Raw genomic sequence first — 16750 nt, forward strand, 5'->3', positions numbered from 1 at the left:
AGCTCCATGACCTCCAGCTGGCCATGCATGAGAACGGACAGGCTCTGAGAGGAAATCCCAGGCCTTCGAGAGGCAATGCAAGACCACACAGTCTGGAGGGAGCTGCGTCAATGGATGCCCCCTTGGCAGCCGCAGATTCTACCAGCACTTTCCCCAGTGGGCAGACCCTCCTGCAGCCACCTTCCAGAGCAGCCAGGTCCTGCGCTATGAAGAAGCTCTTGACAAAGACAGTCCAAGGCACCTGCATGTGGCCTACCCAAGGGAAAAAGAGGCAGAAAGAGCCTATAACTTTGTTTATTGAAAACCACTTCTATGGGAGTATATAAATACATGCACTTTCATCAACAAAATATCTTTGTATCAGAGTGTTCCTTTCCCCTATAGCTTGTCGTTGACTCTGGCAATGTATCATTTGCAGTTCCTCCTGACTGAGCTCTTGTCCCTCCTCCTCTTCCTCTATATTCTCATCCAGTCCTAAAAACATAAGAAATTGCCATACTGGGTCAGACCAAGGGCCATCAAGCCCAGAATGCTGTTTCCCACAGTGGTCAATCCAGGAAACAAGTACCTGGCAAGTACCTAAACACTAAGTAGATCCCATGCTACTGATGCCAGTAATAGCAGTGGCTATTCTATAAGACAACTTGATTAATAGCAATTAATGGACTTCTCCTCCAAGAACTTATCCAAACTTTTTTTAAACCCAACTACACTAACCACATCCTATAACAACAAATTCCAGAGCTTAATTCTGCATTGAGTGAAAAAGAATTTATCCGATTAGTTTTAAATGTGCTACTTTCTAACTTCATGGAGTGCCCCCTAGTCCTTCTACAGGGTGGCCCATGGAAAAGTAGCCTGCCTCCAATACCAGTGCCACGCAGGCAGGCTACTTTTCCATGGGCCGCCCTGTTTTATCTGAAAGAGTAAATAACTGATTCACATTTACCCATTCTAGACCACTCATGATTTTAAAGACCTCCCTTTGGAGGAGGCATGCATCTGGTTTTGGAGAAGTTATGTAGCATACAGCAGACTAGGAATATCTCACAGACTTTAGGTGGATGTAGAGGAAGCATCCCCCAGATCTGTCCAGTCAGCAGAAGCGTGTTTTGTGTAGGCCGAAGTTACTCTCGATGACTGCTCTGGTCAGTCATTGAGCCCTGTTGTGTCACACCTCTGTGGAGTGGCCACAGGGATCATGAGCCAGGTTTTGAGGGGATGGCCTCCCTCACCTATAAGGGAGAAGTAGAAGAGGATAGGCTTTGAAGATGGACTGCACATTAGAGGATTAGGCTGGGTCCAAGCTGTCCTCCTGAGCAGACAGGCCAGCTAGATATGTGGGAGACTCACAGAAGAGATTTGTTGTGATGTGGTGTTAGTGATGGATACTTTCCTACCCAGTAGCCAGCCCCAAGTTTTGTGTCCTTCCTGGAAGCAGTCATGAATTCCTGACTGCAAGAGATGTAGGCATCGAGAGTGGATCCAAGAAACTTGGGCATGACATCCAGGATGAGGTTCTTAGCATCATAGACCACCTGCATATTGAGGGAGTGGAATCCATTGCGGTTGTGGTAGGTAGCCTCATCTCCCTCTGGTACCCTTATAGGAAAGAATGCACAATCAATAGTCCCCAGAACAAAGGGAAAGCATGCCACATGGTAAAAATCCTACATGACTTCTTTTTGCTGCTATCTGTTCTGAGGGAAGAATATATACTGGCATGTTCTCCTTAGCAAGGCGGTCAAGTCCTGATCAATGCACATGGAGGTGGCAGACTGACTTATGCCAGCTGTGACCCCAGAGGAGTTTGGAAGGTACCAGTAGCAAAAAAAGCTAGGGCGGTGGTGATCTTGAGATGTTCAGGCAAGGTATGGCTACCCTGGCGGGTGGGTTGTAGGTCCGGCTCTAACTGCTAGCATAAATACCATATTGCTTCTTTATTAAACCTGAACCTGGCATGACTTCCTCATATGACAGATCTAAAAACTGAGTCCTTGTCCTATAGACCCTGTTTGGGGGTATCTCCTCCTCCTCCCCTTTCTCCTCTGCCTAAAGCCATGAGTACCCATACCGCAATTAGAGTCATTTTGAAATGAAAGTATGATCCAGTGTCTCACACCCTTCAATATGTGGCTGCTACTCCCCCTCCAATGAGCCAAAAGGACCCGTTTGCTGCAATTTTTTCCTCTAAGGCCCAAACAAATGCAGGACAGCTGGTGTATCCCTGATACTCTGATGGAATTCCCCGTGTGTGCCTGGCTGTCCCTGTTCCTACAATGAAAGACAAGGCTTTCCCAGTGTCCCCCAGTAGGTCCCAGTAGGCACTGGAGGTCCTACCTCCTGTCCCCTGGCAGTTTCTACTTCCACTTAACAGGAAAAGGTGGCCTAGCAAACCCAAAGCGGCTATTCACAAATCTCTCTGGCAGCTGTGCGTGTACACCCACTGTACCAAATTCATGCACATAAGTGCTTGCGTGTCAGTGCATAAGTCAGTTTTAAAATATGTCATTATACATATATATATATATAGTCATGAGCAGACTATGCCCCTAACATGTCCCTTTTTTATGTGCATGCCATTGCTCGAGCACACGCATATATGCACATACTTTGCGGCTTTTAAAGTGTGCATTGCTCAAATGCAGCCCACATATATGCATTTGTGGGCATTTTTGTAGAAGCAACATTTTTAAAATTGACCTCTAAGTCTTCAAATTTCAATCTCAAAGTTAACTTTATTTATGCCTGCTCTATCAAACCCAAGGCAGCCATGATCCACAATCTCACTACTGACTAAAATCTGAACATTATGTGTATCATGGAAACATGGCTACATGCCGCAGACTACATTACACCTAAAATCTCTGGAATACACTGCATCCTCCTTCCCCAGGGATACACAAAGGGGAAGGAATGGCAATGACAATTTCTCTGCCAAACAAACTGACAAAACCCAACCACAAAGCTCAGAATGCTTACTCCTCAAACTGCTTAGGACAACAAACCTGGACATCCTAATGATTCATCAAGCAATACAAAACACAATACACTCCACTGACCAGCTAACACATCTAATCACAAATATAAACCTCAAAGCCATGAACCTGTTCATCCTGGGAAATTTCAGTATCCACACTGACACAGCCTTAACAGGAGCCACTAGAATTCACAGCATCCCTGGAGGCTCAGGGCTTCACACAGATCACCTCCACCCTTGCACACAAGACTTGAACCCTAGATCTTCTGTTTTAAAGCATCTCTCTGGTCTCACAACTACCCACTGAGCAAATAACCACACCAATGATATGGTCATATCATTCCCTTAAATATATGTTCCTCAATTCATATTGAAACACATAAGACACCACAGAAGTACATGACAGCAAAAGAGCTAACAGCCACTACACAGATCGCTTCTTTAGGTTACCTAAATCACGTTTCTCAGTACCCAAATACTAAATTTTTGGAAGACAATTGGAACCAGGCTATCCCAAAGGAATAGACAAAATAGCTCCAGCCAAGATAAAAGGAGGTAACCCAGAAAACTACTACCCCTAGTTTACAGAGGAACTACAAGATTTAAAAAAAACAAAACAAAAAAAACTTGGCAGGAAACGAGAAAAGATCTGTAAGGGATACCTGGTGGATTGGGTACACCTATAAGGTACATGTAAAATAACAATAAAGTATTTATAATCTCCTTTCTAAGCTGATGTTCTTAGACGTTACAAGACTGAGGCCAATGTAATAAAACCAGCGCAAAATTTAGATGCCAATTTTTCATACCACACGTGTTAGAAACACACATCTTCACTTGATGCAATAATTGTATTCAAATCAAATAAGTGCTAAAAACCCACAGCAATCCCAAAAAGCGTTCCAAAACCAGTGGCAGTGAAAACCAGTGCTAGTTTGAAACATAATGCTGTGTTCCTTCTTGGTGGACAGAAGTGACGTAGCCTGACCTGTGGTGTGATTGGTGGTGAACAGATGTCCATCTGTTGTCTTGGACACTCCTCCTTACATGAAAATAAAAGGCATTCTCTTCCAGAGTCATTTTGCCAGTGCTGGGTGGCGTTAGGCGAGCTCTGGAGTAGGAGTGGTGGATATTCTTGATTGGTGCTTTGTAACTGCTGAGTTGCGACTTTTGTGCTGTTTGTTTTTTCCTTGCTGTTTCCCATCTTTTTGGCTGTGTTCTTGAGTGAATCTTTAGAGTGCATCTGATTGATGTCTGTCTTTTTGTCCACTTTTATTTATTTGTTTAGAGATTTTATATACTGTCGTTCCATGTATAGATCACAATGGTTTACAAGATGACATTCATTTTTGTGTTTAGGTACCTGAAATAGCAGAGTGGGTATTCATGGCTGTGGAGAGAATGGAGCATAACAGAGGGGGTGCGAGTAGGGGAATTGATGAGTCTGACAGGCAGGCAAATGGTGATAGAGAGGAAAGGAGTGCACTGCATGAGCTGGTGTAGCCAGGGAGGGGAGATGGGGCAGGAAAAGAGTAAAGTGCATGAGCAAGAGGGGGGAAGAAAAGAAAACAGGTAAAGGTGTCAGAGCAGGAGAAGAAGGATAGTGCTCAGGACAGTAGGGACCCACACCAGTCATCTGGGAGTAGCAAGCAGGTGGGAACCAGCAACCAGCTGCTGGAGAAGTGGCATCAATGCGATGTGCACTTTGCGAGGAAGAGAAAGATCTTCTAGTGCGATGGCTCTGAGAGAAACACAGTGTGGTCTTCGGGCAGAAGACATCCTATAAGTACAAGAGGAAGATTTGGGAGAACAATGCCAAGGATGTCAGCAGTCAGTGACATCCAGGACAATGGACCAGTTGAAGCATCAATGGCAGGACAACAGGATGGCTGTCAAGATCAAGCTGGGTTTCATCGAGAGGTCCGAGCAACAGATGGGAGGAGACCCACCATGCAAAGTGCAGCTGACACTGGTGGAGGAGCTGGCCCCAAGGACTCAAGAGCAGGACTACTTTGCCAGAGTCCATACTGGTGGCACTGATACAGGTGCTGCAGAAGGAGCAGATGATTATGGCAAGGAATGTATTTCTGGGATGAAGAGGGCTGGCTGAGGGGGGAGTCAGAAAGATGTAATAGTTCTTGGCTCTGATATGTCTTTTGTTATTTTCCCATGTGATCATCAGCCGATGATCACAGAGGGCCCGTGACAGAGGGCAAGGCCAAAGAGAACCAGCCAGCACCTCTGATGGGAACAGCACTCAGTACACAAGACAGTCAGAGAACTAAGCTCCCCTTGACATGGCCAGACACATCAATGACCAACATCCCAGACATACCACCAACACCTGACACCAGTGTGGGCATGGTTTCTACAGGAGCCACTATGGTCAGCAGTGGAGCTCCAGATCACAGCACTCTGCCACCAACAGGAACACTACTCTCTGGCATTGACGCAATAGCAGAACACATAGTTGCGGAATTGCTTGCAAGGCGGGAACTTACTGAGACCAGTGTGACGGTGGGATGGATGACTATACACCAGGAGAAGGAATACATGAGGAAGTAAATGAATTGGCTATGAAGAGAGTTCAGACTGTGTGCAAGGGAGAGCACCACTGCAGTCAATGTTTTGGCTAATCGAGTTAGAGCTTCATCCAATGACTCTGTCAGTGTCCTATGAGGAATTGACTCGTCCATATGGGAAATGAACAGGACCCTGAACCGTGCAATCAGGCTCGTTTCCCTAGGTATCACACACAATATAAGGTGTTAACTCTGATTTATAACCTTCTTAACAATGATTTGTCTCTATGGTTAAGAACAATACGTTGACTATATTAATCTCCCAGACAGCTACGCTCCATGACTAAGAATCTTTTGGAGGTACCATCTATTACGCTAACAAGATTGGACCTTACCAGAAACCAAGCAATATCTGTCGCTGGTCCTCAACTGTGGAACTCCATACCGTTACGAGCCATTACGAAATGCCCCCACTTTGAAATCTTTTAAAAAGCTATTGAAAACCTACTTTTTTTCTCTAGCTTTTAAATCCAATGCGTAGGAATAAGCGCAACAAATTACTCCTTGCACCATTATCTACAGTTGTTGAATTTGTTTTTCTTTTTTATTGTATTTTTTAATCTATGTATGTTTTTACATGTAAACCGCCATGAACGATTAGAAACACTCTGGTTATAAATCTTAAAATAAATAAATAGGTGGCAAGCTCATCGTCCAATGTTCTTATGATCTAATTCTGAAACCACAGAACATAGCAGCTCCCCATGCAGAGCCAGATATGGGAACCATGGACAAAGGCCATATACTCAAGGAAAGTTGCCACTATGCTGAACTGTTCCTGACTTTATTTGGACTGAATCCCACACCGGACCATCAATGACCATCCCGCAGTCAACTGTCTTACTGGACCACCAATGATTTTCTCTGAGTTTTATTCTGTGACTAGTTGCTGGCACATAGCTGTCCATCAGGTTTTCTAGCACGCCACTTCCCACCCCCTTGTGATGTGCAGCTGATACTGGTGACGGAGCTGGACCCTTTAGTATGGTCCATTTTTGTTTTAAGGCCCATCCTGGACTATCAATGACTATCCCACACTAGCAGGAGACAGTGTTCCAGGAACCACCTTCCATGGAGAACAGCAAAACATTGGCTGTCAGCTGCCATGCCAGATCACCAATGATAGCCTAAGGAAGCACCTCCCATGGGAAAAGCAGCACATCACAACTCAACTTGTGGATCTTAGCTGTCACTTGCCAGTGATAAACTGAGGTAGTGGCACTGATATCGCGAGTGCTAGTGTCTAGATGTCCAGTTACAACTGGATGTCAACCTGATGTGGTCTGCACAATTGCTATGAATGGTTTCCCTACTGCACTGTCTTCTTAGGGCTGCCTGTTGAGAGAGGCTTTATTTTCCAATAGTGTGGTTCTGGATAAGCCCCAACGATGCCACCAATGCTGATCTCCTCTCCTCCTCTTGAGAAGCTCCAGCGCATCCTTGGGCAAAGGATATAACTTGTCCAAGGCCCTGCTGACCTTTAGGCCGGTGTCAGGAGTATTCCACTCCCTAAACAGCAAGTCGCTGACAGACTTATGGAAAGGAAAAGCATGCATAGGACCATAAAGGCCAAATATGACCGGATCCACTGCACCCAACTCAGAGTGCTCCTGCAGGACTTCTATACCCAGTTCCTGCAGAACAGCTGGTATAAAGGGAGCCAATTTCTCCTTGTGGAACAGCCAAAACACTTTGGGGTCATTGCCTTCGACTGCCGGGACATTCAATACTTCCTGATCCATATCCTAGTCCACCAGAGCCGGATCTGATCCCAAAGGTCCTTGCACTGGGACCTCATCTGCCCTGCAATCCTCAGGAGAGTCGGCTGTGGCAGGCATCGGATCCGAAACGCCGGGAACCCGCCTGATCCTGATGGCCCCCGGAGCCCCAGAGGGCTTGAAGTGTTTAGCCAGAGGCACAGGAGCATCTTGAGAAGCCCTGCACCTCAGGGGCTTTCGTGCCTTAGAGGCTTTGTGCAAAAGAAGCACAAAGTCCGAAAAAAAGGAAGAAGAGGAATCAGAATTCTGCTGGACCTCCTCTTCACAGCCAGATGGGGGCCTCCAGGCACTGGACCCCCACCGGAGGCCCCTGGCTCTAGCAAAAAAGCGGGAGGGAAATCCCTATCCCTATCCCCCTCCCCCTCCCCCTCCCCCTCCACGGCCCGCGCGGCAGCTCTAAAGGAGAACAAACTGGCCTCCGCTCCGTGCCGGAGAGTCTCCCAGGATCTCGGCATCGGGAGTGCTTGCTACTCGCTGTGCTCCCCGAAGAGCCCACCCCACCAGAGGGGCATTGGGAGCACGCACGTCCCCACACGAGTGCAAGCCGCTGTGTGCAGCATGCTGATCAGCACCAGGAACCCCAGAAGGCACCACCGGAGGACGGGGGAAGAAGCTCCAAGCCAGTCGCTAAAGTAAACAAGCACGGTAGCATCAGAGAAGGTGTGCCATCCCACGGCACTTCCTGCAACTGCCGGTGCTCAGCTCTCAAGCAAAAGTTCCTTCTTTTTTTTTTTTTTTAAAGAAACTTTAATAATCAAAGAATAAAAAGAGTCTCTTCCCTGCTGAAGATTGGCCAAAGGCTCGAGCAGTCCTGCAGGGCGAGGGAACTGGGACCCCCAGGTTTCAGCCCTGCACAGAGATGAAGGACTGAACAACAAAGGGTCTCCGACCCCCTGCTCATCTGCCTCAGGAACCAGGAGGGATGACCCTACCAGGATCTGGCAACCCCCTGGGAGGCACTTGGAAAACTCTGAAGAGAAGATTCTTTTTTTTTTTTTTGGGGGGGGGGGGGCGGGTTCAGTCAGACTGCAGGCTTTGTACCTCCACCATCTGCTGGAGACAGAGAAATACTGAATGACTGCAGATGGCAACTCAGGTTATGTGGCGGTGTCAGTAAAGCTTTCTCTGTCTCCATCTGCTGGATGGGAGGCAAAACACAGGAATCTGGACTGATCTGAATACGTACAGGGAACCCATTTTTAGGTGCCCAAAGGTTTCCTTGGCAAAACTATAAAGAAAAGACTTTCCTTGTTTCCTGTGGCATCAGCAGTTCATGCTGCTGGACCCTAATGTGAGCCTCTGCCCAGAATACCATCTGTATGATCACTACCATAAATCCTTGAAAGCAAAGATTGTACTGACATGGATTCCTACATCATCAAGCACCTAACCTGTTCCACCAGTGCACATATCTACCAGAAGTCTGTCCAGTCCGGACAGTGTAGGATCTAGCTTCCTGGTGAGAGTTCTGTGCAGGGGCGGGACACAACTTTTCACATTTCATAACAGAGCATGGGTCTGTAAGGTTTCCATCATTTTGTTCCTTACCACTATGGCCTCCTAGAATAAGAATGCCTCAATCAGTAAGTCGTCAAGATATACTACCTATGCATTGAAAATGCTTCTCACGCAGGGGCCATCTTTAGACCAGAATAAACATGTGACTACATTAGTTCCTGCAGTTGAATGAGAGAGACAAACACAAAGGAGGGCAAGAGAGAGAGGGTTAAGCATAAAAGGACAAGAATAAGGGGAGTAAGAACAGCAAGAAAAGGGAGGGTGGCAACAGGAGGGGGGGGAGACAAAGAATAAAGAAAGAGAGAAATGAAGATGAAGAAAACAATGGTGACAGTAACAACATATGGGATGTGCTCCAGTCTCAAAATGGCTCTGACCTCATGCACCACAACTCAGAACTTTTGGTGGGCTCTGCCATTAGAATATGAAAATATACACAATTTTCTGGTGTAATGGACTGAAAGATAGCAGTTAATGACTTCATCTTGAGTATATATGGTATGGGACTAGGCAAAATCCTCCTGATCTCTCAGGGACTATGAATTACTTGGAGTACATACCCATGTACCTCTCTGACTGCTCCAATGATGATCTGGTGCCTAATAGACTCCAGCACTGCATCATCTCTCTTGGTCTTGGACCAGAAAACCTGTGCCTGGAAAGGTAACTTAATTCTATGCTGCATCTGTCCCTCACAATGCTGAAGCCGAAGAATCCTGAATAAGATAATACTGAAAAGAAATGGGAAAGTATGAACTTTGGGTCACCACCAGAGGTGGCCCTCTTATGTTAACATTTCTGCAAGATCTGGAGCTTCTCAGCCATAGCCAATTTGCCATCTTTGCTCTGCCCACAAAATAGTGTTTGAGTTCCAATCCCTGTATCCTCTCTGGAACTAGAAGGTATACTGCATCACAAACATCTTGTGAGCCGGGCAGTCCATGCCACTTTTGGCCAGGGATTTTCTTAGAATCACTAAGGGCTTTTTGGCCTCAGCATGATGCAGCACAATATTTTCCAAATTCTTTCCAAACAACCAGGAAACCTCAAAGGGAAGCCCCAGCAGACCAGTAGCAAAATAGGTTATGGGAAAGATGTGAAATCACCCTAATGTAAAGAATTAAGAGGAGCTGATACTCTCACCCCAGTAAGTGGCATTATACCTGTCTGCTACAATTCTGGATGAAACACAGCGGAAAGGACTGATTAGATACTTTAAAATCAAGGCACTGATCAGACGATAAAAAGTTCAGGCATAATCTAGCACTGGCACTTCTCAAGGCAACTCCCAAAGCACATTTTAAGACATTCTTAGCTGCTAAATACATACTTAGTTAAAGGAGTACACAAAGAGCAAAATGGCTGAGGCTGAATATGAGGTTGTAATAAAAGTTCCTTTTAGGGTATGTGTATCTTTAAGTATGTGTATCTTTAAGTAAAGTATGTGTATCTTTAAGTAAAGCTCCCTCTCAATACTGTGAGCTGACATAGTACAGACTTGGAATCTGAGCATGCATGAGTTCTTTGCTTGCTAAAAAATGCATTACTTGTATTTCTCCTGTGTAATATAGATGTGTTGTTCAGTTACTGAAATGATTTGTATATACTGAATGTGATGAAACTATGAACCTGCTAGAAGAAGAAACCTGAAATAAAAAGGAACTGCTTTTACACTTGTACCACTTAGATGATTTCTGCAAATCTAGCTCTGTTTATGCAAGGGTGGAAACCAACTTTCCAGTGCTTCACAATGTCTCTATTCAGCATCAAAACTATGTAGCTATATACTGTGTAATAATTTTATTTTGCCTCAATCATCAGTACTACATGTATAAAAAGTACAAGTTTCTTACCTCTTTTGCCTGCCTTGGGCCTGGTTCACCATCTTTGAGGCTCCGCAAACGCCGGGGCAGTGGAATGGGGGAATCATGCTGTAAAGCGCTTTCTGCTTTTGACTGCATCACCAAAGAGGACACTATTACTTGTTATTTTAAATACATCATAAACTATCTAGAACAGGCAGCTTTATTCCCAGAAATGTAAATGATTGGAAATGAAACTGGAAAAATCCCCATTCCAAATTGGTGGTTTTAATTGCTGGTATCCGATAACATATGCATGATCATAGTTCAACAGTGGCTTCCACAGTTTATAGTTTTGGTCAATATGGAATCAATATTTTCCACTACTGACACCACATTTGCATATACAAAGGTTATATATTTAATATGTGGCTCCCGAATCTGTTACCAAAACCACCTCCTCTATCCTTGCCAAACCTACCATTTTATTTTTTCAAAACAAGAGGGTTTACTGCAACAAGAAAATATCATCTGTTGCTTAAAATATGCGTAGAATACAAGATGCCTCATTTTCAATGGAAAGAAAAGGAACTACTTGAAAATGCTATACACCCATGGGGGAGGGGAGGGGAGATAGGAAAGGGATATATACAGATGTAAGCAGCCTTCTTTCCCTGGCAGGCTCAGCTGGGCACGATTTCCCCTTCTGGGCCAGTCACCTCCCTGTGACCAACTGCAGGCTCCTGATGTCATTCTCTGCCAAGCACCCTCTAGCAGGATATGTGCCAGGCACACTCAAAGCTTGCGGCCAACCATCGGCTCTAGGGCTCTTGCAACTGGCACAGATTTTTCACCACCATAACACCCTCTAGTGCCTACTTGCCCAGGATGTGCAGGTACTTGTGTCCAAGCAACAGCTCCATGGCCCCAGCTGCATTCCCTGTCTTTGCTGGCACAGCACACCCATGCATCACAGCCCTGAGAATTGCAACCAAGAGGGTCACAGATAGACAAACAGATGGACAAGACCAGGACATAAGGCCTTTTTTTTGCAGAAACAATACTTAAAAAGGGGCACCAAGTCTAAACCTTTTCAAATTAAAAATAAAAATCAATTAAAAAACACATCTGTCATGATTCTCATTAGCAGATTTTTTACAACTCCATGGCATAAGAACACCCAGCCAGAGTCTGCACACCAATGTACTATCGGTACATTTATGCTAACAGCCTCTTGCTCTCCAAAATATGACAAAAAAAATCCTAAATAAGAAATCAGATTAATAGGAGAAAAATGAAGCCTACACACAGATGACTTGATAGATTTTAGTAAATTTAATTTGGCACTCTTAGTCTTTGCTTGTATGAGTATTGTCACTTCCTGGGAAGCTTAAGTTGTAGGACCATCCAATATTAGTAAAGTAGTATCTATCAAATTTTATATTAATCAAAACTTAAAAATGTATTAAAGTGGTAAACACTTGTCCCACCTACTGTAATTGTAGAATGCATCCTATTAAAATTAATGAATGAAAAAGCAAGTTTGCTTACTGTAAACGGTGTTTCCGTAGATAGCAGGATGAATCAGCCATGCTATCAGCTTGTCAAAGCTATTACACAGAGTTCAACTCTGTGCGGCTGCGTGTGGGTTCCCGCACAGGAAAAGCAGATTCTCCTCAATCTGTAATATATAGTAGTCGTATGACTTTGATGTTTCTTGTTGTAAGTGGCTGTCCAGGGAGGTGGGCGGGTCAGCATGGCTGATTCATCCTGCTATCTACTGTAACACCGTTTACGGTTAAGCAAACTTGCTTTTTCCCGTCGATAGCAGGGCTGAATCAGCCATGCTGTCTTGGGAGTCCCAAGCTAATGATCACGCAGATCAGGTGTTGTTTATGTCTCTTGGAGTTAGCATGACCTTGGAGTGTGGACAGCCCACTGCTTTCGTTCATTTCGTAAGGCTGTTGAGTATTGCCTGTCCCAACTTAGCATCTGCTGTTGTTTGATGGTCTCGGCAATAATGTGATGTGAAGGTATATAGAGATGACCAAGTTGCCGCCTTACAGATGTTGATTGGCGGAACGTGGCGTAGATGGGCAATTGAAGTGGAAACTGCCCTCACTTGATGCGCATTTGGTGATGAAGATAGTTGTAGACCCTTCTTCTCATAGCAAAACTTTATGCATTGTACAATCCAGCCGGAAATAGTTCTTTTGGATACCGGCAAGCCGGGAAAATTAGGGTTAAAGGTAAGGAATAGTTGAGATTGTCTAGTTTCAACACGAGTTCTACTCTTGTAATTGGTTAATGCATGTTTACAGTCTAATATGTGTATTAACTTTTCTCTTTCAGTCTGATGTGGTTTTGGGAAAAACATTGGCAATTCAATGGACTGGTTGAGGTGAAAGGCAGAAACTACCTTCGATAAAAATGATGAATGTGTTCGAAGTACTACCTTATCGTGGTAGAATTCCATGTATGGACTGTAATGCACTAAGGCCTAAATTTCGCTGACTCTTTGTGCGGAAGTCACGGCTACCAGGAAAACTACCTTCCACGTAAGGTATTTGATGTGGGAGGTTTCCATAGGTTCGAATGGAGGTAACATAAGCTGTTCTAGTACGATATTTAAATCCCATGGAATTGGTGGTTTTGAAACTGAGGCCGAAGGTGGGAGAGGCCCGTCATGAAGCACGAAACCATTGGATGAGTGGCGATAGATTGGCCATTATGGAGCACATGTAAGGCCGCGATTGCACTCAGATGAACCTGTACGGAAGCTGTCGCAAGGCCTGCTGCATATAGAGAGTGTAGGTAGTCCAAAAGGTGTTCCGGCAAGCAGTGCCTGGGTTCGAAATGATGGGCTGTACACCATGTAGTGTATCTCTTCCACTTAAAATGGTAATTACGTCGTGTGGATGGTTTCCTAGCTGATAGTATGACCTCTTGTACTCTGTATGATAAACCCATTTCTGCTAGTAATGACCGTTCAATCTCCATACTGTCAGGTGTAGTGACCTGTGCATCAGATGTAGTAGAGAGCCCTGTTCTTGCGACAGGAGATCATTGCGGTCCTCTAATCGAAGTGGATCGTCTATCGATATTTGAGTAGGTAGGCATACCACGGTTGCCTGGGCCACGCCTGTGCTATTAAGATGAGGTTCGCCTTGTCCTGTATGCACTTCTGAATGGTGAGAGTGAGAAGAAGAATCGGTGGGAAAGCATACATGAGCTTGCCCGTCCAAGGAATTAGAAAAGCATCTGGTGCCATCCTTCGAGGACTGTGACATAGTGAACAAAACCTGCTCACCTTTGTATTGTGTTCTGTTGCGAATAGGTCCATGAATGGTGTACCCCAGCGGCAAAAACATTTGTCTGCAACTTGCTGGTGCAATGACCATTCGTGAGGATGGAAACTTCGGCTTAATTTGTCCGCTCGAGTATTGACTATTCCTGGCAGGTACATCGCCTGGAGGTGAATGGAGTGAAGAGCTGCCCATTCTAGAATTAGGATCGCTTCCCTGCAAAGGATCCATGAACCTGACCCCTCCTTGCTTGTTTAAGGAGAATATGGCGACTTGATTGTCCGTTTAAACCATGACTCTCTTGCCCTGCAATTGTAGAAGGAATGCTTTGAGGGCATTCCTGATGGATCTGAGTTCCAAGAGGTTTATCTGGTATGTGCTTTCTGTTTTGGACCATTGATTCTGTGTTTCAAAATGGTCGAGGTGAGCTCCCCAGCCCTTGTAGGAAGCGTCCGTTGTGAGAACCGCGTTGTGAGGCAGCGTTCGGAAAAGCGCTTCCTTGGTTAGCATTCATTTCCTTAGCCACAGTCTATATCTCTGGTCATCTGGCTTATTAGAGAAATGACTCGCGATAGTGGTTGACGGTGTTGCAACCACTGACTTTAAACCCCATTGTAGTCTGCGAATGTGGAGACAAGTGTTCTGGACTGTGTAAATGGCTGTTAGAATTTGATGTGCTGTTGGCCACGTTGTGGTCTTTAGCTTCCTTAATAGGTTCCTGAGCGTGGTTCTCCTGTCTTGTGGAAGGAAGGCTCTGCCTTGATATGTCACCAACTGAGCTCCGATAAATTGGAGATTTTGTGTTGGGGTAAGGTTGGATTTCTTGAAATTTACTACCAGTCCCAATGTTTGCAGACATTGTATTGTCTGGTGAACTTGTAACCGAAGAGTTTTTTGGTCAGATGCCACTATGAGCCAGTCTTCCAGGTATGGAAATACCTGTATCCCCTGTTTTCTGAGGTGGGCCATCACCACTGCCATGCATTTTGTGAAAACTCTGGGTGCCGCCACTAGTCCGAACAGGAGAACCCTGTATTGATAGTGCTTGCCATTGAATTGGAAACACAGGCATTGCCATGAGTTTGGATGCATCGGAATGTGAGTGTAAGCATCCTTCAGGTCTAGTGAACACATCCAGTCATTGGGTTGGAGAAGAGGAAGGATGGATTTCAGTGAAACCATTTTGAATTTTTCCTTTACTAGGTATTTGTTGAGGTCGCACAAGTCCAAGATAGGTCGTAAACCTTCCATCTTCTTGGGAATGAGGAAATATGGGGAATAAAAACCTGTGCCCCATGATGCATGGGGTATGCTCTGTATTGTGCGTTGTTTGAGTAATTGGGTGATTTCTTGTGCCAATTGTATCTGGTTTGTTTTGTGTCCCTATGTATAGGAAAGGGATGGGATGGATGAGAAATGAAGGCAATAACCCTGCTGCACTATATTCAGCACCCAGCGGTCCGAAGTTATCTGAGTCCATGCATGGAAAAAGGATGTTATTCTGCCCGCTATTATAATGTGTGGTAGTGGCCCTGTTATATTCAAAAAGAGGACGGAGTCTTAGGCGTAGATGCAGCTGCTTGACCCTGTGTGCGTTGGTTTCTAGGTCTTCCGCACCTGTTCTGTTGTTGCGGAATCTGCGATCGTTGTGGTTGCTGATAGGTGGGGGCTCTTTAAGGTGGGTATGGTCGGAATTGTCTCCTTTGGTATGGTTGATGCCGAGGCGAGGCCCTTTAGAATATGTGGGAGGGTTAACCAATGATTGTACTGTGACAGATTGCTCCTTTAATTGTGATACCGTCTCCTCCAAATGGCTTCCCTAAAGGGATTGTCCCCAGTACAAGGGAGGTTTGCTAGTTTGTCGTGCACATCCTCCCTTATGGCACTAGATCAGAGCCATGCAATTTTATGCGCTGCTACTGCAGATGCAGAAGTACGGGAAGATGTTTCAAACGATTCATACACCGTTCTGAGAAGATGGCGCAACCCTTCCTCCATGTCCTGTATAGGTTGAGGAAAACCGGAGGATGCTTCCGACATTGGCAGGAGTCTTCACCTGTTGTAAGCAGTCATATAAGTACTGAACAATGTAGAAATGGTGCTGTCCAATATGAGCCCCCAGCATTGCTGATTGGAATGATTTCTTGGCAAAATCATCCAAGTACATATGATCCCTTCCTGGAGGGTTATTGGAACGCGTTCTTGTCCTCTTAGCATGCTGCATAGCTGACTCAACCACAATGGATTGGTGTGGCAATTGTGGGGTTGAATAAAATTTTGATTGTCTCATCTTTTATTTGAGGTCTATCTTTCTAGATTCGGACGTGATGTTAAAAGGAGTTTCCCAGATTTCTCTAGAACTGCATCGAGGACTTTGTACGATGGCAGGCTAGTCAGCTCTGTGGGTAGGTCAAAAATTTTTAATAGACCTAAGGTTTCAGACCGTGGGTCAGGTACTGTTTGAACTTCCAATTACAAAGTAGATCCCACTTTGCCAATAAATTCTGGGTAGGGAAGATCTTCAGGAGGTGAGTATGGCTCCTGTGGTTCCTCAGCAGGATCTGATGGGTATCCTGTTGATGATGTAGGCGAAGATGGTATAGAAATCGGCTGTTGTGGTATTATGCAAGGACTTGGTTGTGCTGGTTGAATCGGCATCGGACCAGTCGGAGACAGTGACCTTGGAGATGTACTTCTTGGTCTTTCAGGTGACCGCACTCTCGAGCCCGAAGGAGAAAGTAAAGGACTCTGTGGCGAAAGTTGAGGAAGTTGATATACTGTTTGT

The 16750-nt window shown here is 45.1% G+C and overlaps 1 protein-coding gene across 3 annotated transcripts in view; it reads right to left on the minus strand.

The window, feature by feature from the left end:
* The window catches only part of CC2D2A (coiled-coil and C2 domain containing 2A), a 404582-nt gene that overhangs the window by 371013 nt on the left and 16819 nt on the right, over positions 1-16750 (minus strand). For all 3 annotated transcript variants that reach the window (XM_029590744.1, XM_029590748.1, XM_029590757.1), the window contains exon 5: positions 10712-10813. In XM_029590744.1, the coding sequence (XP_029446604.1) occupies positions 10712-10813 (102 nt within the window). The remainder of the gene's footprint in view (positions 1-10711; positions 10814-16750) is intronic.

Source organism: Rhinatrema bivittatum, chromosome 1, assembly GCF_901001135.1.
Source record: "Rhinatrema bivittatum chromosome 1, aRhiBiv1.1, whole genome shotgun sequence".
NCBI lineage: Eukaryota > Metazoa > Chordata > Amphibia > Gymnophiona > Rhinatrematidae > Rhinatrema > Rhinatrema bivittatum.